At 41.8% G+C, this 27,367-nt stretch overlaps 1 protein-coding gene across 5 annotated transcripts in view; it reads right to left on the bottom strand.

Annotated features, from left to right (window-relative positions):
* Positions 1 to 388: 388 nt before the first annotated feature.
* GRAMD2A (GRAM domain containing 2A) overlaps positions 389 to 27,367 on the bottom strand; it is an 82,409-nt gene continuing 55,430 nt past the window's right edge. For 2 of the 5 annotated variants that reach the window (XM_020996893.2, XM_020996892.2), the window contains 11 exons: positions 22,585 to 22,698; positions 21,684 to 21,741; positions 21,117 to 21,189; positions 18,969 to 19,072; positions 17,849 to 17,947; positions 15,536 to 15,607; positions 14,497 to 14,559; positions 10,719 to 10,875; positions 10,027 to 10,126; positions 3,820 to 3,924; positions 389 to 3,464 (listed from right to left, as the gene is read on the bottom strand). In XM_020996893.2, coding sequence (XP_020852552.1) covers positions 3,461 to 3,464; positions 3,820 to 3,924; positions 10,027 to 10,126; positions 10,719 to 10,875; positions 14,497 to 14,559; positions 15,536 to 15,607; positions 17,849 to 17,947; positions 18,969 to 19,072; positions 21,117 to 21,189; positions 21,684 to 21,741; positions 22,585 to 22,688 — 939 coding nt within the window. In that variant the 5' untranslated portion in view covers positions 22,689 to 22,698 and the 3' untranslated portion in view covers positions 389 to 3,460. Of the gene's footprint in view, positions 3,465 to 3,815; positions 3,925 to 10,026; positions 10,127 to 10,718; positions 10,876 to 14,496; positions 14,560 to 15,535; positions 15,608 to 17,848; positions 17,948 to 18,968; positions 19,073 to 21,116; positions 21,190 to 21,485; positions 21,742 to 22,584; positions 22,699 to 27,367 lie in introns of those variants that run through there. The other 3 variants (XM_020996897.2, XM_020996896.2, XM_078150897.1) reach the window with 3 other exon arrangements.

The raw sequence follows: 27,367 nt of genomic DNA, 5'->3' as shown, positions 1-27,367 counted from the left end.
CTGAGTCCAAATCTCTCATTTTATACATGAATAAATTTCAGATAGTTATTGTGTCTTAGGTGAGATTCAAACCTAACCCAAGTTCAGTGCACTGTGCATTCTTACAACATGCTATATGCTCTATGTGACAGATGTGGGAAATGGAGGTATACAGTATGAGTGACCACCCTTAGCAATTATGAGTAGTAAGACAAGCTTTGACTCTGGCTGTAATATTTTCCTGTAGTGATCCCATCCCATATAATTTAAGTTTGGGTTAGATTTCTAGTGGGTTTGCAGAAACACATAGAGAAGAAGATGATTTGGGGCCCACTGCTTTCTGGGTAGAGGGTAACCTATCAGGAGAATCAATAACAGTGAACTTTCCAAACCACAGAAAACAAAATCAGATTTTTTAAAAATTTAAATATTTTCATATGTTTACATCACACTGTATTGAAATATCCCCCAGCATTACCCACCCACCTTCCCCAGACAATACAGAATCTGTTTGGACCATCTTCCCAGGAAATCAAAAGAACATCAAATTCAAAGTCCGTGTAATAAATACTTATAGTCTACAAACAGTCATCACAATAGAAGACTCCATATTACCCATAGTGCTCAGCTACCAACCCTGCTGTCCACTGACTAACAAGATGAAATTTAGAAGTATAAGTGTGAAGTGCTATTCTTGAGTTTTAAAAATCAGCCACCTGGGATCAGGGTGGGGAGGAGGGAGGGAGAGACATTACTAGAAAGTAGTTCATATGAAAATTATGTAGTTTTTAGTGGGCTGCAATATGAGTCAATGTGGGATGTGGCAATCAAAAAAATGATTTTAGACTACATTAACATAACATCTAGAATACGAGAGATGATAATTTTGCTATAATCTGCCCTGGTGAGAAAAAAGAATCTAAAATATGTTCAGTCTAGGGCGCCACATTTGAGGAAGGACATGAACGAGCTGAAGCACATCCAGAGGAGGTCAGCCATGTTGGTCAGGAAACTTGAGAGTCTGGCGATGTTTGGTTTGAAGAAAAGACTTAGAATATGGATGTTGTCTTCACCTCTTTGAAGGGTCTTCTTGTCAAGAGATTAGACTCGTTCTTTTTGGCCCCAGAAGGTAGAGGTAAGATGTGGAGATTGCAGAGAAGCAAATTTTGGCCCAATATAAGAAAAAACTTTTTAACACTTAGAGCTTCTCAGAAATGAAATGGGCTATCTTACAAGGTTGTATGTTCCTTATCCTGAGGGGTCTGGAGGGTCACTTGCTGAAGGCTTTGTAGTGGGGAATTCATGTTTCAGGTACTGGTTGAACTAGGCAACATCTGAGGTCCCTTCCCACTCTAGGATTCAGTGACTGAGATGGCTTCAGCTTCCCATTGCTATCTGACCCTCCAAGGACTAGGACAAAAGAAAAGAGTTGGAGGTAGTATGACAGATCCAGGAGCTCCTCAGAAGGGACAAGATGTTCCAGTGTTTACAGCTGTGTTGATTAAGGCTACAGAGTTCAATCAGGGAAGTTTCACAAGCATCTCTTCTCCCTACCTTTTTTCTGGAATGCCTCTTGGGTGTCCTAGGAAGCTGGGGCTCCCTTTCAGTAATATGCCTACTTCCAAGCTTGATACTCCCTTTCTTTCCCCAGGGTCCAAAAAGGAACATCCCAAGTAGCCAAGGAGCCTATCAGAAATCTTGAGGAAGGGGAGGATGGCTAGCAACCTTTACAGGGTGAGAACTTCTGTGTTGTCAACTGTGATGCACTTGACATGTTACCTTCTCCTCCATTTCCTTCTTGGCCTGAACTTAAATGGCAGGAGGAGAGGCCTAGGTTCCCTGCCTGTCCTTGGGGCTAAGCTAGTCAAAGATTAGGAAAGGGAGTGAATGGAAACTACAGGACTAGGGAATGAGGTGGGGTACTAAATAGGGGAAATTGTGAGAGCAGGTCTGTTGCACTGGGGTTCATGACACCAGTTACCACCTTTTCAACCAACTTCATTTCTTCTGCTTCTACCAACTCTCCTGCACTCAGGAAGAGGTTGTAGGCTTATTTTTTATGGAGAGGTCAGAAATTGTTTTCTCTTCTCCAAAGAGGGGAAGATCAGGATTATTAAGTTGCTTCCTTAAAAAATCTTCTTGATAGGAAGGACTTTGGGAGAAAACTGGAAGATCCAGGAAGAAAAATCTGGGAGCTGTTTTGATTCAAATATCAGCTATATTTAGTCTTTAAAATCGGGTGTGCAAAGCCAAGAAGCACCTGAGCCTGAGACATGATGCTATAATTATTTGAATGGGGTTTGGAAGTGGGGGAAGGGGAAGTGAAATGGGCACCTCTCACTTTCCAGAGAAGACTCTTAGGTAAAGTCTACACTGCCCCGATAATCAGTGCCCGCTCAAGTTTCCAGAAAATGAAGCAGTAATCCAGGGTACCATCTGTGAAAGAGAACTGAAAGTGTATGTTCAAGAATGGTATAGATTAAAGGCACAATTATTCACTTTGCTTATTGCACCTAAGTTTAGCTCTGACAATGACTCACATAGTTCAAGCAAAAACACTGGCCCTGACTGATTTGCCAGTTACCTCTGGCCTGTCTGTTCCCTGGCCTCCTTGCGAAGGGTAGAAAATGGTATTAACATAGGCACAGACTCAACAAAGAAATCCTTTGGGATGGATGTCTCCTTTTCCTCCCCAGGTGGCCCTCAGAAGCTGCTGTATGCCCTCTATCTCCTTGTCGTCCTTCCGGCTTTGCCTCAGGCTGCCACGCACAGCTAGACTTGGCTATAAGTATAAGCACAGCCCACGTTCTGTTTCTGCCTCTCCTCCCCCTCCACTTAAGAAGCATAGTCTACCTCCTTTTTTTTCAAGCCAGCTTTATCCTGAGCTCATGTCTAGTTACCCCAGCAGCAAAATGCCCTTTGTCTTCCGGTGTTCAATTTGGTCTGGGTAAGACTTCCAGGGGACCCAGAGGAAGTAATTCTTTTGGGCACAGCAGAGGCCTCCAGGTGAAGGCTAGCTCAGGGAAGCAAAAGGAATGAATGGTATTGGTAATCAGTCCTTGGATCCCACAGACAACTGGAGTGAGAGACATAAGAGTGGGAGTGACCTCAATGAGACCCTCTTCTTGATGCCCAAGTACAGTGAGCTTTTCCAGTAAACACTCTGCCAACCCAAAGCACTCATGACTGAGAAGCAGCTTAGTCTGTTTCTCCCACTTGCTCCGGTCAGCTGAAACTGAGGCACAGGATCCCACAGCTGATTTCTCCATCTGCTGAGTTGATTCCAATAAGACCAGATGAAGATTCCTTCATAAGCAGGTACTTCAGATCAGACATTCAAGGTAGCAGGAAAATTAGAACTCTTTTGATTAAGACTCTCTTCTTGGCATTTCAGCAACACAGACTGAGGGGGAACTATGTTGGAATCGCAACACCAAGGGCTGCCTTCTTGGAAAGCGGACACGCATAACTCCCACTGCTGTCACCTGCCACAGGGAAAGAACCCAAGACTCATGGAAGGTAATAGCCAGCAAGCAGGCTGTAGGTGAGTTGGAGAGTGAGGGTGGGGGTAGCTAGAAGATTGAGGAAGAGGAAAATGGCAGGAAGAGGTTTCCAGTATGCATTTTCACTTTCTACATGGGAATTGATGGGCAAGTCCCTTAGGAATGAGATGAGGAGAGATTTGCAGCCTCCTTCTGCCCAGATCTCTTACACACACACACACACACACACACACACACATCACAGCCCACCTAGAGCCCAAGAGGAGGACAATAAGGACTTGGTCTGGATCACTTCTTCATGAGTCCCCCTGAGGTCCTGGGAAGAGAATAACCTCACCTGTGTCTATGGGAGACAGAGTCCCAGTTCAGAGACCACAGTTGCTGCTCCAGCTGGAAGATTCGAAATGCCATGTAGGATGATGATATGATCAGGAGGCAGATCCTAGAGTAACAAGAGAGCGAGCAATGTCTGGATCAAACCCCCCCAAAGAAAAGAATCCCATCTCTCTGATTTTTCCAGACTATTAAGGGCCTCATAAACAGAAGACCAAAGCCTTTCTGCATCAGGAATAACTCGGATGAGGTCTTATTTCCTTCTAGTAGTGAGAGGGGAACAAGACCCCTAACACAATAAACTACAGCCACTTACCACACATCAGGGAACCACCTAGACTTTTTTTTTTCTTCTGCCTTGGGAAAGGATCTCAACCAAGCATCTATAAGGGTTGTCATCTTCTATTACCATATTCATTAGGATTGGCACCATTGGTCTCAAGACTTAGTGGGTATTGAGTGGCTTTCTGACCCTCAAGTCCCATATCCCTGAAGGCCCAATGAGTTACACTCTTTATGGTGATGCCCAGGAAGGCTTAAATGATAAATATTGAAGTAAAAATACCCACAAAGCTCAGGAAGTTAGCATATTAAAGAAAAAGAACCATATAACCCATAGATACTCTTGTGTATTTATCTTGACTTCTCAACACCTTCACTCCCTACTTAGGGGCTGCCAGGCCCCTCAAACATCCTGCTATAGCCTAACTTTGGAACCCTAGAATTCAGTCTTCAGAGAAAGATCTTTTAGAAACAAGGAGCTTAAACCTCCTATACATTTATGTTCCACAAACCTACCCCTACAGGAACCAAGTCTCTATGCTTCTCAAAACTAAAACAAAAATGCTTCCATTCTGAAGCTACAGAGCAACTCAGATTGCTTCCCACCCTCCCTCAGCTCACATCCTTAGATCATGAACAGCATCTCTGGAATTCTCAGTTCTCAGGACTCTTCTATAGTGCTGCTGCTAATAACAATAGGAACACATAGTGCTGCACAGCACTTTAAAATACTCTACACATAATCTTATATGATCCTTGCATTATTATCCCCATTTTACAGTTGAGGAAAAAGAGAGTACCAAGAGTTTAAGTGGTTTGACCAGGGTCCCAAGGCCATCCAATAACAGACTCAGGGCTGTAACCCAGATGTCAATGATAGGAAGTTCTTCCCACTACATCATGCTAACTCCCTTCACATAGTTTTGTGCTTTCAGAAGCTGCTCCTGACATATATCTGTGGATGAGACAGAGTAAGGGGATTAAAGAGCTCTAATAGACTTTGGTTAGACCAGATGGCCTCTGATACTCTCCCCTGCTCTTAAATGTGAGTAATACTGTGATTTCCTTGGGCCTGAGTTTTAAGTATATTGATATAACCCGTAAATGCTGTCCTAAAGGGCCTAAGGGTATTGAACACTCCCAGAATCAAGGAGAAAGGAGAAATACTTCAGGAAGGGTGGAAATGAGGAGGCAATTAACCTATTTTCATACTAAAAAATTCCACATGTTCCATAACTCATTTTTGATCATAGGATCATAAATTTATAGTTGGAAAGGTCTTTGGGAGTCATTCTGAGGTCCAGAAAGCTTAAGAAATTTGCCCAAGGTCACACAAATAGTAAGAGGGAAACTAGGAACTGAACTCAGGTCCTCTGACTTGATTCCAGTACTAAACTAATGCTTAAATATTTCCCAAGGCCTGTGACTTCATGAGTCCTAAAACTCCTTTACCCTGAAGGGAGGGTGCTAAAATTCACCTCCTCTTTAGGATAATAAACACTCATTTGAACATTGGTACATTTCCATTCTAAATGAAACCAGAATATAAAAGAAAATTGCAGCTATGGAAGAATGACTATGAGGTTCTCATTGGAAAAAAGACAACTTCTTCATCCCTTAATAAGAGGTTGTATGAGTTGCTATAGCCAAAAATATACATCACCTACTTGCCAATTTTCTGGTGCTTATCCCTTTCAAACTTAGGGCAGTCCTCAAAGATAGAAGTTTGTGGAGTTGTTTTCAACATTCACCCCAGGACAACAAGAAATGTCATTTCATCAGGCACATGTTCATTTCACCTGGCAGTGCTCATGATGGACACAAGCAAAAAGACAGCCATGAACGAGTGACTGAAATGGGCTTATGCACCAACATGTATTATAGAGGATGAAGATGTAGAGAAAGTTCACAAAGAGTTCCCAAGATCCTCCATCCTAAGTCAATACATCCCTTAATATTTGGTAACATCATGCAAAAGTGGACTTTGAAAGGATAGGAAGATTCAAAATGCCATGTAGGATGATGATATAACTAGGAGGCAGATCCTAAGGGAAATGTTGAAAATATGGTTCAGGATTAAGAAATAAAAAAAGGCAGAGGCTTATTGGCAATAGAAAAGTCTCATGCCTATAAATCCTGAATGTTTTCTTTAAGAAGAAACCTTGAATAACATCCCAAAAGATAAAATTTTATCTTTATGGACAGATTACTGCTATAGGAATCATTCCTAAATCAGCTGTCTTTCTTCAGTCAGACCATTGACTTGCCAGAACAAAGATCAAAGAACAAAATCAGAAGAAATGATAATATATGGAAATATACATATATGTACATATATAGTAATTTACATATACACACATAAGTAGACATATACATATGTGTGTATATAAAAAATAGTTCCTGTCTGACCTATTCAAGCAAACTACTAAAACAAAAAAATGGATAATGGAAAAGACATTAACATCAGTTCCTACATATATAAAACAGTTGCTATAACAAGGCCAAAAAAGCCCAGAAAACGTCTTAGCCAACAAGCATTTTGTGTCCTTTCCAAATGGAGAGAGATAACAGTGAGGGGACAATAACAGTTTTGCAGATTCTTACAAGGGAAGAAAGTGGGAGATTATTTTCTCATGAGATGGGGAAATGAGTGAAGGAAAAAACCAAATCCAGTTAAGCCAAATCATCCTAAGAGCATTTAAAGATGAAACTGGAAAACTTCCCATATTTGTAGGAATAAGTGAATTTAAAAGCATTAAGCTCTTACCATGTGCGAAGAACAGGAGATATGAGTACAAAAACAGTGACAGTTCCTGCTCTTGAGCAGTTTACATATATAAGAGGGTAAGAAAATACACATAAAGGAGTTGTGGTTAGGGAGAGTCACTTTGGTCAGGAAAGTCACAGAGATGGAGAGTGGTACCATAGGGTAGTAGACTGACGTATGCCTTTCATGGTTCAAGAACTAGAGTTGTAGAGTAAGGTATAAATCCAGTGGTAAAGCTGTTGTTGAGAATATGGCTAGAGAATGAGGAGTGAATTGAAGCAGTTCTGAGGTCTCCCTGAAATAATGGGCCAGGTAAGGCAGTCACTGATGAGACCAGTGGGACCTTCAGGCAGAAATTCCAGATATGAAATGGTTTTAGCATTTCTATAACTATTTTCTTCATCCATGACTGCAAAACATCTCAGTCTCTGATGTACAATTTGAAGAAGTGGAAATGGCCTTAAAGAAAATAGAAGGAAAAAAAAGAGCAGTTGGATTAAACTGGACATATAGATAAGTAGATTAGATAAAGCATTCACTAAGTACTTACTACGTGCCAGGCACTGTGCTAAGCACTAGTGAAATGAATACAAGTAAGCAAGATAGTCCCTAAGGTGAAGAATCTTACATTCTAATATGAGAGAAGTTGGTGCTAAAGGCAACATAATTCTGAGGGTGTTGAGAAACTGATTCTCAAGATATCTGGAAAGGGAGAAGACAATGAATTGGAAAAAAATCATGAAGGGCATTACTACAGTTAAAAGGTCAAAAGGCTATCAATCCATATGCCTACTTTTGATCTCTACATGTATCTAAGATATCCTTCATGAAAAAATGAGAATGGAACAGTCGGGGCTTTCACAGAAGAAATTCTGTCACAGATCATGTCTTTCTAAAAAGAGATTAATACATCTAAAATGCAAGAAATGAGAAGACAAAAGCATTGTAGAAGACCACATCTTTAGTCACATAAATGACTGAAAGGTACAAAACATATGTGATCCTGTTGTTTTTGTTTGTTGATTCTTTTGAAAATTATTTGATTTTACAGAGCAAAATGCAGGCTGTCCTCCAAGGAGGCATTTCCTACACATATGATAGGGTCAGAGAAGATTCTTTGATGGGTAGAACTGAGAGCGTTTAATTCTACAATCTTTTGATTGTTAGTATAAGGCAATTAATAGTAATAATAATAGTAATAGTTTACATTCACATGGTACCTGCTATGTGCCTTTACAAATATCTCATTTGATCTTCACCGTAACCCTGGGAAGGAAGTGCTATTATTATCCCAATAATAATATTGGAAATTGAGACAAACAAGTTAAGTGACTTGCCTAGGGTCTCCCAGCTAGGAAGTGTCAGAAGTTGGATTTGAATTCAGATCTTCCTGAATTCCAGCCTGGGTACTCTATCTATTGTACTATCTCACTGCCCCAAAACTACGGATCACATGAGGATGGAGAGAAGGAAGCAAGCATTCATTAAGAATCTCTAGGCTGTATGCTAAGTCCTTTACAAATATTAACTCATTTGATCCTGACAATAATCCAAGGACGTAAGTGCTATTGTTATCCCCGCTTGATAGTTGAGGAATCTGAGACAGACAGAAGTAAAGTGACTTGCCCAGGGTCATACAGCTAGGAAGTATTTGAATGCACTGTACCACCTAGTTGCCTTTAAGAGAGGCATATGTCTCTAAAAAAGAGAGACATGTTTGCCGAGGGTGTTTGCCACTGTCATGTAGGATATCCAGCAGAGACTCTAAACAGAAGAGGGATTTCCTGCAGAAGATGAGGTCCACTAGATGTTCTTGGTTACATACAACATTGTCCTGATTGCATCAAGCCCCAGAATGTCATAGAACTTCCTATGGGAGATTCATGATGATCCAAAAAAGTTCTAACAATCCACAGAGGAAAAACCAAATGGATAAAGCATGCCTATTGTCTAGTCTCTGATACACAGTTAGAAGGATAGCTCACTGAGCTGATACCAGTATAAAATATCTTAGGTCCTGCAGCTGAAAAATGCATTGGGTCCAGAATTAAAGGGAGAAGATAGGCTGATTGCATGTGGGAAATTGTGCCATATTTCCACTAATCTTAAGATTTTCCTTGACACACACACAAAATCTTTTTGAACACCAGTAATCTTCCAGAGATGCTATATGGCAACTCTGAAAGGCCCAAATTGTGAATAACTCAAAGAAAAAAAAAATAAATAGGCCAAGGCAAGAAGTGGCATAAAAGGTTGTAAGCCCACCATGTAATGAGAATAAGGGATAAAATATGGACAGCCTAACTACTGTATTGGTACCTGTATAATGTTAAAAACCTAGAGGAACCTCCAGCTTGTTAAGTAGACCCATTATGAAGAACTTGTGGATATGAACAAGAGTTGCCGAGATGCAAAAGTGAGGATTGCAGTTGGTTAAAGGGAATTCCTCTCCCTATATGTGTAGGTCTGATTTTTTAAAAATGGTAATGAGATACCTCTGGAGTAAATGCAGGTAAAGGCCAGGAAGTATCAAGTCCAAAATTTGTGGCATGGGGTAGGGAGAACAAGCAGGTATGAATGAGAACTCCCATGTTACTATTCCAGCCATCCCCTGGCTCTGTGTCTATATTCCCTTTCTCCTTGGGCAATGGGGAGTCATCCTTATCAAGGCTCACAGGAGATGTAGGAAATGTTACCCACAAGTGCATATTATTGTTACAATATCCAACACTTACCTTAAAATTAATAAGTATGTATACTAAGAGCTGGAAGGTGACTTTTACAACCATCTATAATGTGTAGATGAGCACAGGAGAAATCCTAAGGAAGAGCCTTGGTTCCTCATGACACCAGGAAGAATAGTTAAAAGAAATAAGAAAGCAAACTAGCCTTGTGACTTTATCACAGCTTATCACAGCAGTTTATCAAACTGCTTCACCTCTATAGGGCTCTTTTTCCTCCTCTGTAAAACGAGGGGATTGGATTAGATGCTTTTGAATATATAACCTTCCAGTTTCAACATTCTGACTCAGTTAGGAGACAGCTGAACTGGAGACCTGCCTGGGAAAACTCCTGAGACCACTCCACCATACCCAAAGGCCCTCACCCCCAAAGTGAGGCTCTAAACCCATTCCTCACAGCATACATACATATACCACTTACAATACAAAGAAGAACTTGAGCACTTGATAATCCCAGGGCCTCAGCTCTGGGCTGTTCTCTGGTTCCCCCTCCAGCTCCTCCTCTCTGTGGATGGCATTATCTAAAATGGAAGAGCAGTAGAACCCATAATCCATGGTGTGCCCAGTTTCCACTCCTATTAAAGCACAGAGTCTCCTCAGAAGCTGTTGTGGAAAAGACAAGCCTCCCTGGCATAAAGTCCTGTCACTAGGATACAGCCCAAGGAATCCCAACTCCAACCCTTTCCCTGGGAACCAATTTTGTTACTCTGGGTTCTTAACTAGAATAAGGACTTTTAAATATGGGTTTTGTTGCAAAGCTTTCAGCAGTATCCAGAAAACTCTTAGAAAGCCCCACCCCACCCCACTACAGTTAACCCTACAGAACTATAGATGGGTGTGGGGACAATTGCAGGTTCTCTAATAAGCACTGATACAGATTACCCAAAGAGGCCTGTCACACAGGTTTATCCTACCCTACATAAAAGACTACATTCCCTCCCTGATACAAAGTCTAAATATTTTTATTTTATCTTTGCTTCAAATATTCTCCTTCCTTCCTCCTCCATTTTCTAGGCTCATTAGAATTCAGAAATTTACACAAATGAGTTGGGGGGAGGAGAGAATAGGTCAAAGGCCTCCCCCTAACCCTATCCCCACCCCTGCCCAGCTCACCAGATGCCAAGGGTTTCCCAGAGGGGAAAGAGCTCTTCTTGGTGCTCAGGCCACTCATAGATCCCTGATGAATGCAGGGGAAGACATTATCAGGGAAGGACACAGACAATGATTTTGGGGACATCTTTCTCCATTTCATTTCTGGAACAAGGCTGTCCTATAAAGAAGGAGAGAGATCCCAGTCTCACCAATGCTATTAAAATAGTTACCACCACCCCATCTCTAGGAGGCTCCTCTAAGATAGGGAATTGGTCCAAGGCCTCCAGATTCTCTCAGAAAACCATTACCCTGGGTATGTTCAGAGCTGTGGGAAGTTATCACCATGGCAATAAGGAGATACCTGCCCACCATTTTCCTTGCTCACTGTCTCACTGTCTCTGACTCAAACCAGCTCTTTTTGAATCTTTAATCTGAAGTGAAAGTGAATGTGAATGAACGCCCTTCCTTCTGTGATCTGAAAACAGATAACAAAAGGAAAGTTCCACTGGAATATGTTTGATGCCAGGGTTCAGTGTAAGCTGGAAACAGACCCAATCAATACCCCCAAATCTCCCAAGGTACCAGTTCCATCATCCCTTCAGTCAGAGCAACACCAAGACCCACTCATAAGCTATCCCCTTCTCCAGACCTTCCTAATTTGCCCTGCATCAATGGAAAACAATTTCACTGAAAGATGCTCATGTAGAACTGTGACGTTATCTTAAAAATTAACCAGGCCCTGTGCATTTTTCCTTCCACTGAATCCAAAAAAGCAAGTTGTGCTCTGCCTCAGATCATCCAGGTGGAGTTTTCCCTAATCCTTGTCAGACTCCTGAGCAGATTTAGATGACTCTCTAGGGAGAGTCAGAATATTCAACATGAGACCATCTCCTCAAATACTCCATAAAGTGGATGAGAATTAAGAACAATGCTCTTGACTAAATGCTTATTACTTAGAAACTTTTCCTATCTCTCAGTATCATCTCTAAGCCTTTGCTCAGGTTGGCTCTCAAGTCCAATGCCCACCTCCCCTACCTTCTGTTCTCATGTTGTTCTATGATACAGGATTGCCAGGTCCCTCTTTAACACATCTAAAGGCAGTTTGTATGCTGGCACAAGAGCTTCCAAAGATGGCAACCTTCTACTGAAGAAGCCACTGCCCCTCAGTGCCCTAGGCAGCTTTCTAACTTCTAGATTCTAAATTGCAGAGCAGATGCCAGTCTGTGCCAGAGGAGGGAGTTCCTTACCCAGAAGAAATCACAGGTCTGGTAAAGCAAAACAAAAATAGAAAGTAGAAAGCATCAGAGTCTTTATGATGAACACATGTGGGGACCTGACCTAGACATAGGTTGGTCATTGAACTTTGCTTAAAGCCTGCTAGCCTTACTAGATTTGTGCATAGGATCTTACCAGAAAGACAGAGAAAATATGGGATTCCATTGGTCCCTTAAGCATGAGGAAGCCTGATCTATCTACAGAGCAAAATGAAATGGAAAAATGTTTCCCTCAATAGCTCCAGTGGTTTAAGTATCATCTCTATGCAGATCTTTCCAGATCTATATATACAGCTCTAGTCTCTCTCCTGAACTTCAGTCCCTCATCACAATGATCTACTGGAAATTTCTAGTAAAGGTCCCAAAGATATCTCAAATTGAACATGTCCAAAATGAAATTCATTATCTTTCCCCACAGACCACTTCCAAATTTCCCTATTTTTGTTGCGGGCACCACCATCATTACAAGCACTTCAAGTCATGTTTGACTCCTGACTCTCACTTATCCCACATATCTTATTAATTGCTAATTGTTGACATTTCTGCGTCCACAACATTGCTCTCTCCTTCTCTCCACTCACATAGCACCCATTCTAGTTTAGGCTCTCATGGCCTCTATCCTGGATTACTATAATAGACTCCTAATTGGTCTCCCTGGTTCAAGTCTCCTCCTACTCCACTCTACAGCAAAAGTGCAGGTCTGACTATGTCACTCCCTTACTCAATATATCCAGTGTCTCCCTGTTACCTCCATGATCAAAATAAAACCCTCAGTTTGGTATTTAAAACCCTTCCCAACTTGGCTGTAACGTACCTTTCCAGCCTTATCCACACTTCTTCCCTTCATGCACACTGTCTAGCCAAACTGGCCTTCTTACTAGGAAGGAGACTCCAGTCTCCTTCCTAATATGTAGCACTATATCTCCTTACCTTTGCACTGGCTATACCCAGTGCCTAGAATGTGCTCCCTCCTCATCTGCACCTCTTAAAATCCCTGGTTTTCTTCAAGGCTCACCTCAGATTTTATCTTCTACATGAAGCCTGTTCTGATCCTCTCAGATGCTAGAATCCTGTCCCCAAAATTACCTTGTATCTGTTTTGTATACACCTACAGATCTAAATGTTGGTTTCCTGGGCTTGATTGTAAGTTCCTTGACAGCAGGTATCATTTCACTTTTATCTTTGTATCCTTAGGATTTAGCACATTGGGTACACAATAGATGCTTAATAAACGTCTGTTGATTGATTGATTCTTAGTTGTAGCATTCTGAGACCCTTCCATCTTTAACTCACAGGGACAGCATCCAGGGTCCTATTCCTAATCTATGTGCAGACTTGCTGATTAAGTTTCTTATTGTGATTGTCTTATGAAGGATCACCCCTTAATTTAACAACTTAGGGAGCTATCCAGTGAAATAAGAACCACAGGACATCTAGTCTGCCTTTCTCAATTTTCAGATCATGGGCAGAAAGGTAGTCTTTTGCAAAAAAAAAAAAATAAGTAAATCACAGAGCAAAGACTAGAACCCTGGTCTTCTGAATCAGTCATGAAATAATATAAAATCATAGGTAGAGATGGAAGGTACCTTAGAGGTCATCCAGTTCATCTTCCCTCATTTTCCACATGAGGAAATAGAATCTCAGGGTTAGAAAGTTTGTTGCTTAAAAAAAAAAAAGTTCTTCCTGATATTGGGCCAAAATCTGCTTCTGTATAACTTCTACCCACTGGTTCTAGTCCTACCCTTCTAGATACAGGCAAAACAAGTATTATCCTTCACATATCAACTCTTCAAATACTTGAAAAACTATCATAGCCTCTGGAAGTGTTCTGTTCTCCAACCTAACCAAACCTTTTGTGGTAGGTTTTCAATTTATTTCACCACCCTAATTTAGGACCCACTTCTTCTTGTTTCATCAACCTATACCTTTTCTTTTCTTTCTTTCTTTCTTTCTTTTTTTTTTTTTGGCTAGGAAATAAGGTTAAGTGACTTGTCCAGGGTCACACATTAAATGTCAAGTGCCTGAGGCCAGATTTGAACTCAGGTCCTCCTGACTCCCAGGGCCTTCTAAGTCCTTGGGTATGGCCTTTTGACTGAGTCCAAATTTTATGGAACAAACCCATTTTATTAAGGGGATTTGTTCTGTGAAGTTTGGATTCAGTCAAAGGGCCTCAAGTGAGGACTTAGAGAGCCACATGTGCCTCAAGGCCACAGGTTGCCCACCCCTGGACTTTCCCTTAAGGAATAAAAGGAAAACGACAATTCATACATACTTAGGAAATACTAATTAGTGGGATGTACTATCAGTTCAGTTCCAACAGGTGACAATGGAGTGTAAACAAGAGCCAAATTCACGACTTTGCTAACAGATGTTCCCACTTTGAGGGCACTGACCAAAGCAATCTGGAACCTTAACTACATTGTGCTTGGCCCCCTGAACAGGTAACCTTGTTGCTCCCTAGAGTCTCCCATTCCTACAGAGTCATTGTGGGTCAACAGCCCTTTGCTCCCACAGGCAAATCTCACCAGAGACTCAGAGTCAGGTTCATCCGGATATTCTCTTACACACAGACTCTTCTTACTGGAGGGCTGTGGAATAAAGGAAGTAACCGTTACTGTCTCTCCACAATGAAAGCTCCCTGGAACTTCGTTTTCAGAGAAATCCTGAGGGTCTAATTCCTGGGGATCCCAGTCCAATGTGGGGGAGCAAGGCTCACAGGCAAAGAGACAGCTAACTATGCTTCTTTATCAGAACCTTCATTCTGTTCTCCTGCTTTTGAGGAGGCAATGTTCTAGGGTTCCCTTCTCTCTTTACCCTTCTTTTTTCTCCTATTTCTTGCTGTTTCTAAAAGCCTAAAATAGAGGTTGGAAGAGGACCTTGATCAGGAGCTCTTCTCTTGGAATGAATTGACCTCAGGTCATCCCAGATGACAGGAGGACCATGAATTTGGATAGGAAAATATGATTGGCATCCTTTTGTCAACCCATGTGTTTTATTTTACAGGTTTAAAAACATTATTCTGAGAAGGGGTCCGTGGGCTTCACCAAACACTGCCAAAAGGTCCATGACAAACAAAAGGTTAAGGACCCTTGTTCTAAATGAAGGTGAAGGTAGGAAAAAGAAACCATTCTGATGGTCTGAAAAGAAACCTAAGCCTCCTAGATAGGACTAAGCTTCAAAGCAGATGAGCAAACACACACAGGGATGGCAACACACACACACATACACACACAAAATGCACACCCACAAGTACAGAAATATTCAGACAGGTGTGGTAAGCAAATAGCTCACTCTGTCACAGGGGAGGAATGGCCTTCGTAGGAAGTGCTAGTCCCTTAAAATTCAGCTCAGGGGTACTCTTCTCTGGAATCTACCCTTCTGTTTCCTACCTTCTCCTTTGCCCTTCCCTCCTTCCCCATCTCCTGCTTGCCAGTATTACTACCATTGGGGTAAAGAGTGAAAAAGGCTTTGCTCAGGGAGAGAACATATGAGAAGGGCTCCCTCCGTAGAACTGATGGCTATAGGCAGGGCCAGCTCCCAGAGAAAGCCAGTGCCCAACATTACCTGCAGATGGGTGCAGACTCTCCTCAATACATCATACACGCTGTCCCTTGAGATCAGCGACACGAAAATATACTAGAACCCAAGAGAAATAGCAGCAATGAGAAAAGGGGGCTGACAATATCTGCTGTGCTCATGCTGTCCTTCAAGCATAGCCTCAAAAAGATACCCAGCTCTAACGTTGGCAGTTGCCTGTGGGATACAGTCGAGGAGTGCTGTGAACCCTCCCCCACACATATACCTTAAAAATATAGCTTTCATAAACCTATCACAATGGATGCAATTTAACCACGAGAGACATTTACATCCCTTTGAATTTGGAAGACATTTTAAACTTCCAGAGTCTCCCATGAGTATGCAAACCTTGCTGGGGGCATTCTAAATAAGCCTTATTTACATCATGAAGAGAGGGGCAAGGTTAGAGAATGCATAGCAGTGGGAGATAGGTGCTCACAAGGGAGGTGAAGGTGGCCAAAAAATATTCCTAAGTTTGTTACCCATGGGTGAGCCCTGGCTAGGATCTAATTCTCTTAGATTCTCTTGGGCTCTGATTTATACATGTTGTCTCCCCCATTAGCATGTGAGCTGCTTAAGGGCAAGGACTGCTGTATTGTTTTTTCTTTGTGTCCCCAAACTTAGCACAGTGTCCGACACATAGTAGGTACTTAACAACTTTTTTTAAGGACAGCTAGGTAGTGCAGTAGATAGAGCACTGGCCCTGGAGTCAAGAGGACCTGAGTTCAAATCCAACCTCAGACGCTTGACACTTACTAGCTTGTGTGATCCTGTGCAAGTCACTTAACCCCGATTCCCTCACCAAAAAAATTTTTTTTTTATTAATTGGGTCACATCAGTTCAGAACTTTATTGCTTTTGCCCAAAGGATTGCAGGATCTAGGTTTATCTGGCCTTAGGGCTAAAAGGCAGGTGTTAATTTGTGTTCTGATTTCTCTATTACCATGCTTCCTTTTACGTGATACACCCCTGCCAGGAGCATACAGATTTTTGGCCCACAGCTTCATGCCCCTGGGTGGATCATCACCTCTTACTGAACTCACAGCAAAAGCTGCCTCAACCTCGAAGAGAATGTTTGCTTCAAGACTGTTAGTCTGGAGAGGTCACCTCCAGTGCCAAGAGGTCCAAACATGTTGGCCCACAGGTCAGCCACACACTGAGCCAGAGGTTCTGTGCCATTGATTTGAGTAGTAAGTGAGAGCTAAGGTCAGCAGCTTGGAAGAGAAAGAAATCTAGCCCAGGAAAACAGTGACTCGAGTTTTACTTCAGTGGTATTAAGAGTGTCTGTGTGCACAAATATGGCAAACTTTGGGAGGGAAGAAAGAGTAAGTGAGAAGGAATAAAGGTGGGAAAGTGACAGGAGGGACAGTAAAGGAATTAACACCATATCAAGTCTCCCAGGTTCCCTCCTGACCAAGAAGAGTCTTGTGGTGAGCCCTGTTTCTTATTGGGTCAAGGGGGCACAAGTATTCCCAAGCTACCGTGTTCTGTTCCCATCACATGAATCAATTTAGAATATTACTATTAATGGTATAGTAAGTATGATTAGTTCTACAGTTCAGTGACATGCTGAGTTCAATAGTTTTTGTGGACTAGCCTAGAAATCTAACCACCATTTCCAACATGGTTTCTATGGGGGAAATGAACTTCAAATTAAAAAGCAACCTACTTATCATAGAATGTAATAAAGCACAGCTATTGTTAGGATAATGACCATTTTCAGTAACTCTTTTTTCTTAGGATAAAGAAGCACCTCCATAGTTCAGAATCCCTGGGCACAGCTTGGGGCAACAGGGGCACAGAATAGTTGGCCTCTGTGCCAACAGTAAAGTATAATTTAAGAAACAATTTTAGACCTGACATTACATTTCACTGTGAGAGGAAGGAGGGCATGTAGGGCCATACTGGCCTTTGTGGGGAACTTTGGCTGGCCCTGGGATGGTGGTGGTGAACTATGTAAAAATTGCTGTTTTCAGTCATGTCTGACTCTTTGTGACCCCATTGAGGGTTTTCTGGGCAAAGATACCAGAGTGGCTTGCCATTGCCTTTTCCAAATCATTTTGCAGATGAGGAAACTGAGGCAAACAGGGTTAAGTGACTTTTCTAGGCTCACACAGCTACTAAGTGTCTGAAACCAGATTTGAAATCAGGAAGATGAGTCTTCCTGACTCCAGCTCAGCACTCTATCCACTGTGCCACCAAGCTTTCTCCATTTAACAATACCCAGTCTTGAAAGGGCAATACCTGCTGACACAGGGAAGGGGGAAGAGATTCCTGATGGGGAGTATGGAGACTCACTGACCTTCCTGCTGGTGTTCGTTGTGATAGCCAGTCCATTGGGCAAGAGTCTGGCCATCTTGTGCTTTTTTATCATCTGGATGGAGAGCACAGGGATGACTACCTGAAGGGAGAGAAGCAAGTTCCTCTTGGGATCCCTCCTCCCCGACCTTGTCCCTTACATCACCAACACTGCCCCACAGATATTCAGCCCCTGATGGCTGTGAACTGGGTAAAGGAAAATAAACTCTGTAGAGTGTGACTCCACCTTTTATGGTATCTATGCTTTAGCTCCCCCTGTCCCTTCCCCTAGTCCTTCTACCTCCCACTGCAGAGAGGTTCTAGAAGCAGTTTTCCTTCATTCCATAACCTCCTTCCAGCTGTCGACTCATATGTCCACCCACAAAGACTATTTCTGAGAACAATGTAGTCTCCAGAGAAACTGAAAAGTTCTGCTGTTTCACCTTCAAAATAACTATCTCCCAACCCTTTCCCCTTTACAACTAGACAGGTATGCGAGCACTTCCAAAGGCACACTCCCTGATTCCCACTCCTGGTCTCCATCCTTGCTGGAGAAAAGCCATGTACATACACAGGATGATCTTGACTAGTCGAGTGGCCAGGAACTAGTTGTTCTGCCTAATCCAAAACATGGTGGCCATGTTGTGCTAGCTATCACACATAGAAGATTAGCAAATATAAGAACTAGCCCCAATTTTAATGATTCAAAATCTATTCTGGATCTTGCAGGGCTTCTTTGGACAAGGTTTATCAGTTGATGGAGTCAGAGAGACCAATTTAGACCTTGTCTGGTCTCTGGGATGTCCTCTCACTATGAGAGGGACCTGACTAGAGGTCTCTCATCCCAAAGTTTTGGGGGAAGCAGAACACAAGGGAGGATTCAATTCCTTAACATACTTCTCTAGCTCATAGGAGCTGAGATACCCAAAGTGACTGTGTTTTACAGCTATTCACTCATTCAGTTCACAAATACTTATTGATATCTTCAGATGTGGAGGAGGTTAAAAAATCCATAAAATATATCATCTAGCTTCAAAGAGCAGACTATCTGGACCAAGCAGTCAGTTGTAACAGATGCCAGAGATTGCAGACAGAGTTCCCAAAAGGGGGCAGCACCACCATACCTTGATGTCTTTCCCAAAGAGACTGGCATGAAAGCAGAGCCAGTTGGGGGAGATGTATAGACGACCTTGTATGAGGATATCCCTTTGGAGTGCACAGGAACACACTGGAATATAGAAATACAAAGATATATTCCACATAGATGGACCTATAGTCCAAAACAAACAAGACGTAAGTCAGATAACACAGTATAAGTCACAGTATGAAAAGAGAGAGGCCCTGGGCCCCCAGCCACTACATGAAATATATGAAGCCAAGGCTTGAGATGTCACACACACACACACACACATACACACACACATACCCCTACCTCTGGTTCCCTGAACCAGGGAGGTCAGCTGTCTGACTAAATATCCTACAGCTTCTTCTGCCTTCAGTTCTTTTGGACTTCTCTAGGGGCCCTCCCAGGAAACAAAGACTATTGGAAAAGACAGATTCCCTCTTCTATGATACTCCATCCCCCACACCTGGGATACTCTCCTTTACCTGTATTTATCTCTTAGTGACCCTGGTTTCCTTCATGACTAAGGCTGCCTTCCATGGGAAGCTTTTTTAAATCCCCTCCGTCCTCCAGCTGCTACAGCCTTCCTCTCAAGGGTTACTTTCTATGTTTTCTGTAGATATCTTTTATGTTCCTAATTATTTACATGTTGTCTTCCCCACTAGAATGTAAGCTCCAAGAGGGCAGGGACTGTTTTAGCTTTCTCTGTATCCCTTTCCCTTAGCACAGTGCCTGGCACAGAGAGAGTACTTAATAAATGCTTGTAGGTTGTTGGTTGATTGAATTGTGATCCTAGCACACCCACCTGATGCCACAAAGTCAGAAAGAGGGCCCAGGAGACCTTGCTTTCTAACCCGTCTTCACCTTCCCCTTCAGCCTCTCCTACTTTGTTCCTAGCCTTTCAATCTCTAAATATTTCTTTTTTCATTTTATTTTATAGTAGGAGGTGGGAAGGTGGGAAGAATAAGAGACATGGTGAGATATTGTCCCAAAAACGGAAGAAAAGAAAGAAAATAGGGTTACTGAGGCCTTTGAAAATGCCCAGAAGGCAAGCTGGAAAGAAACAGGAACAGGACAGCTACATGTTGAAGTTTTTAAGGAAATAGGAAAAGTAACCTGTATTATTAAGGAAAAAGGAAAAAAGTAACTTGTATTTAAGTGAGATTCATGTTTTCATGTAAAGTCCTCTTTCTCTGTTCCACTTAATATGTGGAAATATTTGTTTTAATTTGGTGTTTGTTAAGTTCAGAATTTTAAAAAATTTAATCATTTCCTACATAATCCTACTTCTTGCCCTTCTCTGTCTCCAATAATGCCCTTATTTCCCAGAACCCATCCCCCCAAACTTTTCCATTCCCCCAGAGTAGCCTGCTATCACTCAGAATCCTAGAAACCTTTGTCCCAAGACACCTTTCAAAGCCCACTTCAGAAAAATCTCATCATCTCTTCCTTCCTATGACATGGCTGCGCTCTCCATAGTCATCTGCCTCACTCACAATTTTCAATCATCCTCTGTTCTATCACCTGCAAAGCCTTTTTCTTGGTGTTACCATTCCTTGCTCTCTATCTTTCTCCACTGCTTCCAAGCCCTGGCCCTTGGCTCTCTACCCTCACACAGTGGTACTATGCAGGAAAGATCCTTCTTCAAAAAACTGATAGTGAGGAGGAAACTCAGCAGTTTCCATAATAAGAACAATAACAAAAACTCACATTTATAAAGCCATTTGCAATTTACAAGAAACATTTAAGACCTCAACTCTGTGTCCTAGCTCAGCAAAACCTTATGATATTTTTAGAAAAATGGGGACCAACAAATGTTCAAGGGCCACCAATACCCATCTACAAGCACTACGAAATCCTAGCACATCTGAGCTAGAATGACCGTTGGAGTAGTTCAAAACCCTCTTCTTGTATATGAGAAAGTTAAGTCCCAGAGAATAGAAATGACTGGCCCTTAGTAAGAAGTAAGTGTTAGAACTAGGACTTTAAGGTTCATCCTGACTCCAAATCTTTCTACTGTACATTGCCTCTCAAAGACTACCAAAAAAAAAGGTCCCTAATTTGACCACCTCTAAGTAGGAATACCCAAGAGATTCTCTGTGATCCAGTCAGCCACAGAGTCTGGGCTGAAACTGTATCATTAGCTCACCTTTCAGAACAGTCTCCTCTGGGGGGATGTCCTTGAACAGCTTATGATATTGGTGGTTGTATTTATTTGGTGTCTGCAAATAAACATAGCAAGTTTGAAACACTATAGACTTTGGGTGGCAGAGGCCAGCCAGACTGCCCCAGACCCAAGATCCCCAGGTAGCACACTCTAAAAGGAATTCAGTAACTTGCCAGGAAGACAAAGGTATATTTGAATGGTAGTTTTCTATATTGAGCAGGTCTCTACAAGTTAAAGCTATCACTTGGACTTGCAGTCTTTCATCAAGTGAAGAAGGCCTAATGCTTTTGTGTTGACATAAGAGGTAACACTATCTTAAGTCTCCAGATAGCACAGGAGTCTGATGCTCACCTGGTTCCCTGGTGACTGAGCCAATGGCAAAATCATTGTCAGTGGAGTTAAGACTTGCAAAATCATCAGAACCCAGCCTCCACTCCCTCAGCAGCTCTCTGGCATCTCAGGCTGGCTCAAGGGGAGGCCCCAGCTCTTGCTTCTCCCATCCCTTGGAACTTGACTCCTGGAAGACAGGGACAAGAGTCCCAGACTCACCACTTCGAGGCTGCTTTTCTTTATGTCTTCATCCTTTAGGCCTTCAGGCAGATGCACGCTGCAAGAGAGACATTCCATTCTAGGGATAACAAACCCATTGAATTCTCTCCCAAGTCCATGCTTCCTCAGGCCCCAGTCTGCTCCCCCATTCTGCCTTGGCTATGCTCCGGAGATCCAGGACAGCTGCTCTGAAGATAAAAGTTATTCTCTGGGTATGAATATGAGTACAAGGGTACAGGGGAGCATGACTAATTTGAATGTTCAAAGATTCTTGGGCCATCATCAGTAAGTTCCTCCCAGCTCTGCTAAGTGCATCACTCTTAGGAAGGCTAAAGGTCTCAAGCCCTACTTTATCCTCATTGAAGGTCCTGTCAGTCTCAAACCTTTCTCCATTTCTCTGTCTGTCAGGCAACCTGGGGATAAGCTTAAGGCCTGGGAACGTCAATCATAGGGAATGAGTAGAGTCAAAGGGGAGGGAGTAGAAGGCAAGAAACTCACAGTTCAGAAGGGCAGGACTGTGAGGACCCTAGGAGCTCAACCAGGGGCATGACCCAGCCAGATCAGAAATGTTCTGCTCCCAGACGCTGCCCAGCTCAAAGTGAAAGTAATCTGCCAGAGACAGCCTGAGGCTAGGCTGGGAAAGGAAGCTAGCAGGAGGTAGATGCAAGTGTTAAAACCCAGTCGTTTGTACTCCCCAAGAAGTGTATGGGAAAGAGGAAAGTGCTGAGAAGTCTCTCAGGTAAAGGAGGGAAGGGAAGGGTACTTCAGTTGGCCTTTTAGCAAGCCCTTCAAATTTCAAGGCTAGGCTTTGAGGAAGGAGGAAGTAATTCCCAAAGTGCTGTTGGGAAATGCTCTTCCAAGTATGTCCTCAGGGAATTTGTGTTTGGGTAGAAGTGCTCACCTCTCCTCCAGGGTCTCCAGGAAGGGGTTCCTTTCTTTTGGAGATTCCTCCAACTTCTCCAGTTGAACCACTGGGACCTTCAAAGGAACTGTTTTTTCATGCATCTGTCTGGAGCTGTAGAAGGCCCAGAAAGCCATGCAGAGACACAAAAAGGCAGACACACAAGCTCAGACCATTAGAAGAAGGTGGGTCTGCACTCCTCACAGAGAGTAGAGCCTAAGGCTCAGCCTTCATCAACCCAATCTGAATGTAGGCTCTTACTCTATAGGAAGGGTTAGAGAAGTAGCTTGGGGGTAGTTAATGTACCCAAAGCTGCTGCAGAGCTCAGAAATCTTGAAAGCATGACCTACATATTTTGGAAAAGTCATTAAACTGTGCATACTTTATGACCACATGTTTGGCCACTCCTGGGGCAGCTAGGTGGCACAGTGGATAGAGCACTGGGCTTGGAGTCAGGAAGATCTGAGTTCAGATCTGGATTCAGACACTAGCAGTATGACCTAGGCCTCAGGCATTTACCAGCTGTATGACCCTGACCAAGTCACTTAACCTCTGTTTGCCTTAATCCACTAGAGAAAATAATGGCAAACTGCTCTAATATATTTGCCAAGAAAACTCCAAATGGGGTAACAGAGAGTGGGCCATGACTGAACAATAACAAAAAACAACAACAAATGCCACTACTAAGTTTATAACCCAAAGAGAGCAAAGAAAGAGGAAAAGGACCTACATACATAAAAATATTTATAACAGTTCTTCTTTTAGTAGACTTAATTGGAAACTAGAAAACATCCACCTATTGAGGAATGGCTAAACAAATTATGATATATGAATACAATGGAATTTGTGCTCTAAGACATGGCAAAATGGATAGTTTCAGAGAAAACTGGGAAAACTTCTGAACTGATGCAGAGTGAAGTATGTAGAATTAGGAAAACAATTTAGATCATGACAATGACATTCTAGAGAAAAACAACTTTGAAAGACTTTCAAACTCAGATCAATCCACTGATAAATCACAAGTCCAGAGACCCCAGGATGAAATATGCCACCCACCTTATGCCAGAGAGATGATAGACTTAAAATACAGAATGAGAGGTACACTTTTAATATGAGCAACATGGGAATTTGTTTTGCTGAAATGTATGTGCATGTATGTGTATGTATGTATATATACACACATACATATATAATTATATATACATATATGTATTTGTATGTATTCTATGAAGGTTTCATTTTCTGATTTTTTAATAGAAAAAAAAGAAGGAAAGAATGCTTGACCTGTTATATGTTCAAGAAAGCCAAGCTATCCAGAATACACACACACACACACACACACACACACACACACACACACACACACAATCTTGCCTGCTGGCTCATGCTGATAGATGTTTTTAAAAAATAAAAACAAAAATTAAAAATCTTAACCAAAATATGATACATCCATAAGAAACAGCAACCAACTTATGTGATAAAATTCTACCCAAACATGCCAAATATTGGCTGTTTAATGACTCTCTCCAGAGGTTAACATGGACTCCCCTTAGGCAGTTTAATGGGTCCTTTACTAGGATAAGGAAATCTTTCAGCTACCTCCACAAAGAAGAGGAATCCATGATAGTAACCAGGTTCAAAAGAAGAAGAGGAGTTCAGAGTTTGTCCTTTCTTAAGCTTGGCCCTGTGGCATAGGTGGGTGTAAGAGAACAATCCTCTCTAATTCCAAGGGAAATTGTTATTTTTATAATGTGTAATTTCAATATTGTAAACCAGTAGTAACAGGATTCTGGGTGAAAAATCATTGTCCTGGGAGACATACCTAAAGGGTGAGTCTATCAAAGACTCAGAGGCAATAAGGTGGCCCAGAGAATAGAGAGCACTGGTTCTGGAGTCAAGAAGACTTGAGTTCAAATCTGGCCTTAGACACTTACTAGCTGGTGACTCTGGGCAAGTCACTCTGCCTCAGTTTCCTTAATTGTAAAATGGGAATAATAATAGCACTTAACCTCTCAGAATTGTTGTGAGAATCAAATGAGATAATATTTGTAAAGCACTTAGCACAGTACTTGGGCACATCATAAATGCTTAATAAATGCTTGTTTCAACTTGGAACTCAAAATCTTGTGGAAGTGAATGTGGAAACCTAATTGGAAATAAATAAATTGAAAAAAGAAAAGTGAGGGACTATGGGTGCAGAATAGTATATATAATGCCAAACTCAATGTGATGGTCAGTTTTGCAGAACTGTTTTCTTTTTCTGGCTTTTTCTTTGTTATAAGGGATGGAACTATGGGAGAGAGAATAGATGAAACATATCAGCATATGTAGGTGATTTTAAAATGTCAATAAAGCATTTTCAGTAATAATAGCAAATACTTGTTTTCTTCCTTCCTTCTATCCTTCTTTCTTTCCTTCCAAAGAAGACCTGGGGTAAATGAGTAGAGCTGGTAACCTGAGTTGCCAATGCACTCAGAGTACGGCAATTACTTGCTTGACACTATGAGGTGTGACTGGGGAGGGTAGAGGTAGGAGGAAAACAGAAACTTAGGCTGCTCCACAGGAAACTTGGACTTTGATACAAGAAGAAACACAAGAGTCTGCTGCTGGATGTGTGATGTGTCATGCACACAGGTTCGAGGGAAAATGGTGGCTACCCTGAAGGCCATTAGAAAAACCAGGGCCAAGCACTAGCCTAAAACAAAAAGTGGAAAAGATGAACCTCCACTGAAAATCAGAGCACACCCAGATATAGTTAAGATGAAGAATAGGAATCATAGTTAAGTGGTTAAGTCAAATGCTACTGGCAAAACCTGTCTAGACTTCAGTTGCTTAGATTAAGAAACCTATGCTCTGGAAACTCTCTGCTTTCTTCATTTCCTTTTATTTTCCCTTGAGATTCCTTTAAAATTTTTCTTTTTTGAAAAGTTCCACTTTATAAACCCATAGAACCATGGAGCCAAATAATCTGCCCCTGCCTGCTGTAGGCCAAGCTATCTAGGGAAGAGCACATGGTATCTGAAGTGAGTTCTGGTGGTGGCAGCAGCTGTCCCTGGTTCTTTGGACAAAGCAAGTGGAACAGGGGTATAGAGAAGAAGCAAACTTCATATGGCATAGAGCTGGAGGACAGCTATGACTACTGGTTCTTTTTAATACAGTGGAAGTATACTACTGTATACTACAGTACATTAGAAAGAGCACTAGTTTGGAGTCAGAAGACCTGGGTTCGAAACCAAGCTCTGTCCATTTCTCCAAGTTTCAGGTAAACTGGACTAGATGGCTTCTAAAGTCTCTTTTAGCTCTATGTAGAATCCTACAGTGCCTCAGTTTTCCCTATTAGAGACTGATTTCAGTGTATTGAATCTAAGGATTTAGAGTCCAGACCCAGTAATCAGTTAGGCAGCTGGGTAGTGCAGTGAATACAGTGCTGGGCTTGGAGTCAGGAAGACTTCTGAGTTCAAGTCCAGCCTCAGACACTTACTAGCTATGTGACACTGGGCAAGTAACTTAACTCTGTTTGCCTCAGTTTCCCCATCTGCAAGATGAGCTAGAGAAGGAAATGGTAAACTACTCCAGTGTCTTTTATTTTTTTGTAAATAGTATTTTATTTTTTCCAATTACGTGTAAAGATAGTTTTCGATGTTTATTAATTTATTTATTTATTGGCTAGACAATGGGGTTAAGTGACTTGCCCAGGGTCACATAGCTAGTAAGTGTTATGTGTCGGAGGCTGGATTTGAACTCAGGTCCTCCTGACTCTAGGGCCAGTGCTATCCTCTGCACCACCTAGCTGCCCCCCAGTGTTTATTTTTATAAGATCTTATGTTTCAAATTTTTCTTCCCCCCTCCTCCCCATCCCCCTCCTCAAGACAGCAAGCAATTTGATATAGGTAATACATGTTCAATCATGTAAACATATTTCCACATTAGTCATGTTGTGAAAGAAGACACAGAACAAAAGGGAAAAGCCACCAAAAAGAAACACACAAAAAAGAAAACAGTATGCTTCGATCTGCATTCAGACTTTATAGTTCTTTCTCTGGAGGTGGACAGCATTTTCCATTATGAGTCTTTTGGAATTGTCTTGGATCACTGTATTAATGAAAAGAGCTAAGTTTATCATAGATGATCATCGCACAATGTTATTGTTACTGTGTACAATGTTCTCCTGGTTCTGCTCACTTCACTCAGCATCAGTCCATACAAATCTTTCCAGGTTTTTCTGAAATCCGCTTGCTCATCATTTCTTACAGCACAATAGTATTCCATTACATTCATATACCACAACTTGTTCATCCTTTCCCCAATTAATGAGCATCCCCTCAATTTCCAATTCTTTGCCACCACAAAAAGAGCTGCTATAAATTTTTTGTACATGTAGGTCCTTTTCCTTTCTTTTATGATCTCTTTGGGATACAGACCTAGTAGTTGTATTGCTGGATCAAAGGGTATATGCACTGATTGCCTTTTGTGCATAGTTCCAAATTGCTCTTCAGAATGGATGGATCAATTCAGAATTCCACCAACAATGCATTAGTGTCCCAATTTTCCCACATCTTCTCCAACACTTATCATTTTCCTTTCCTGTCATATTAGCCAATTGGATAGGTGTGAGGTGGTACCCCAGAGTTGTTTTAATTTGCATTTCTCTACTAAATAGTGATTTAGTGAATTTTTTCATATGACTATGATTAGCTTTGATTTCTTCATCTGAAAACCGTCTGCCCATATCCTTTGACCACTTATCAATTGAGGAATGACTTGCATTCTTATAAATTTTACT

The sequence above is a fragment of the Phascolarctos cinereus genome, unplaced genomic scaffold (assembly GCF_003287225.1).
Source record: "Phascolarctos cinereus isolate Bilbo 61053 unplaced genomic scaffold, phaCin_HiC Scaffold_3;HRSCAF=262, whole genome shotgun sequence".
NCBI lineage: Eukaryota > Metazoa > Chordata > Mammalia > Diprotodontia > Phascolarctidae > Phascolarctos > Phascolarctos cinereus.
The sequence above is the reverse complement of the archived record's forward strand: the minus strand, read 5'-3'. Positions and strand labels throughout refer to the sequence as shown.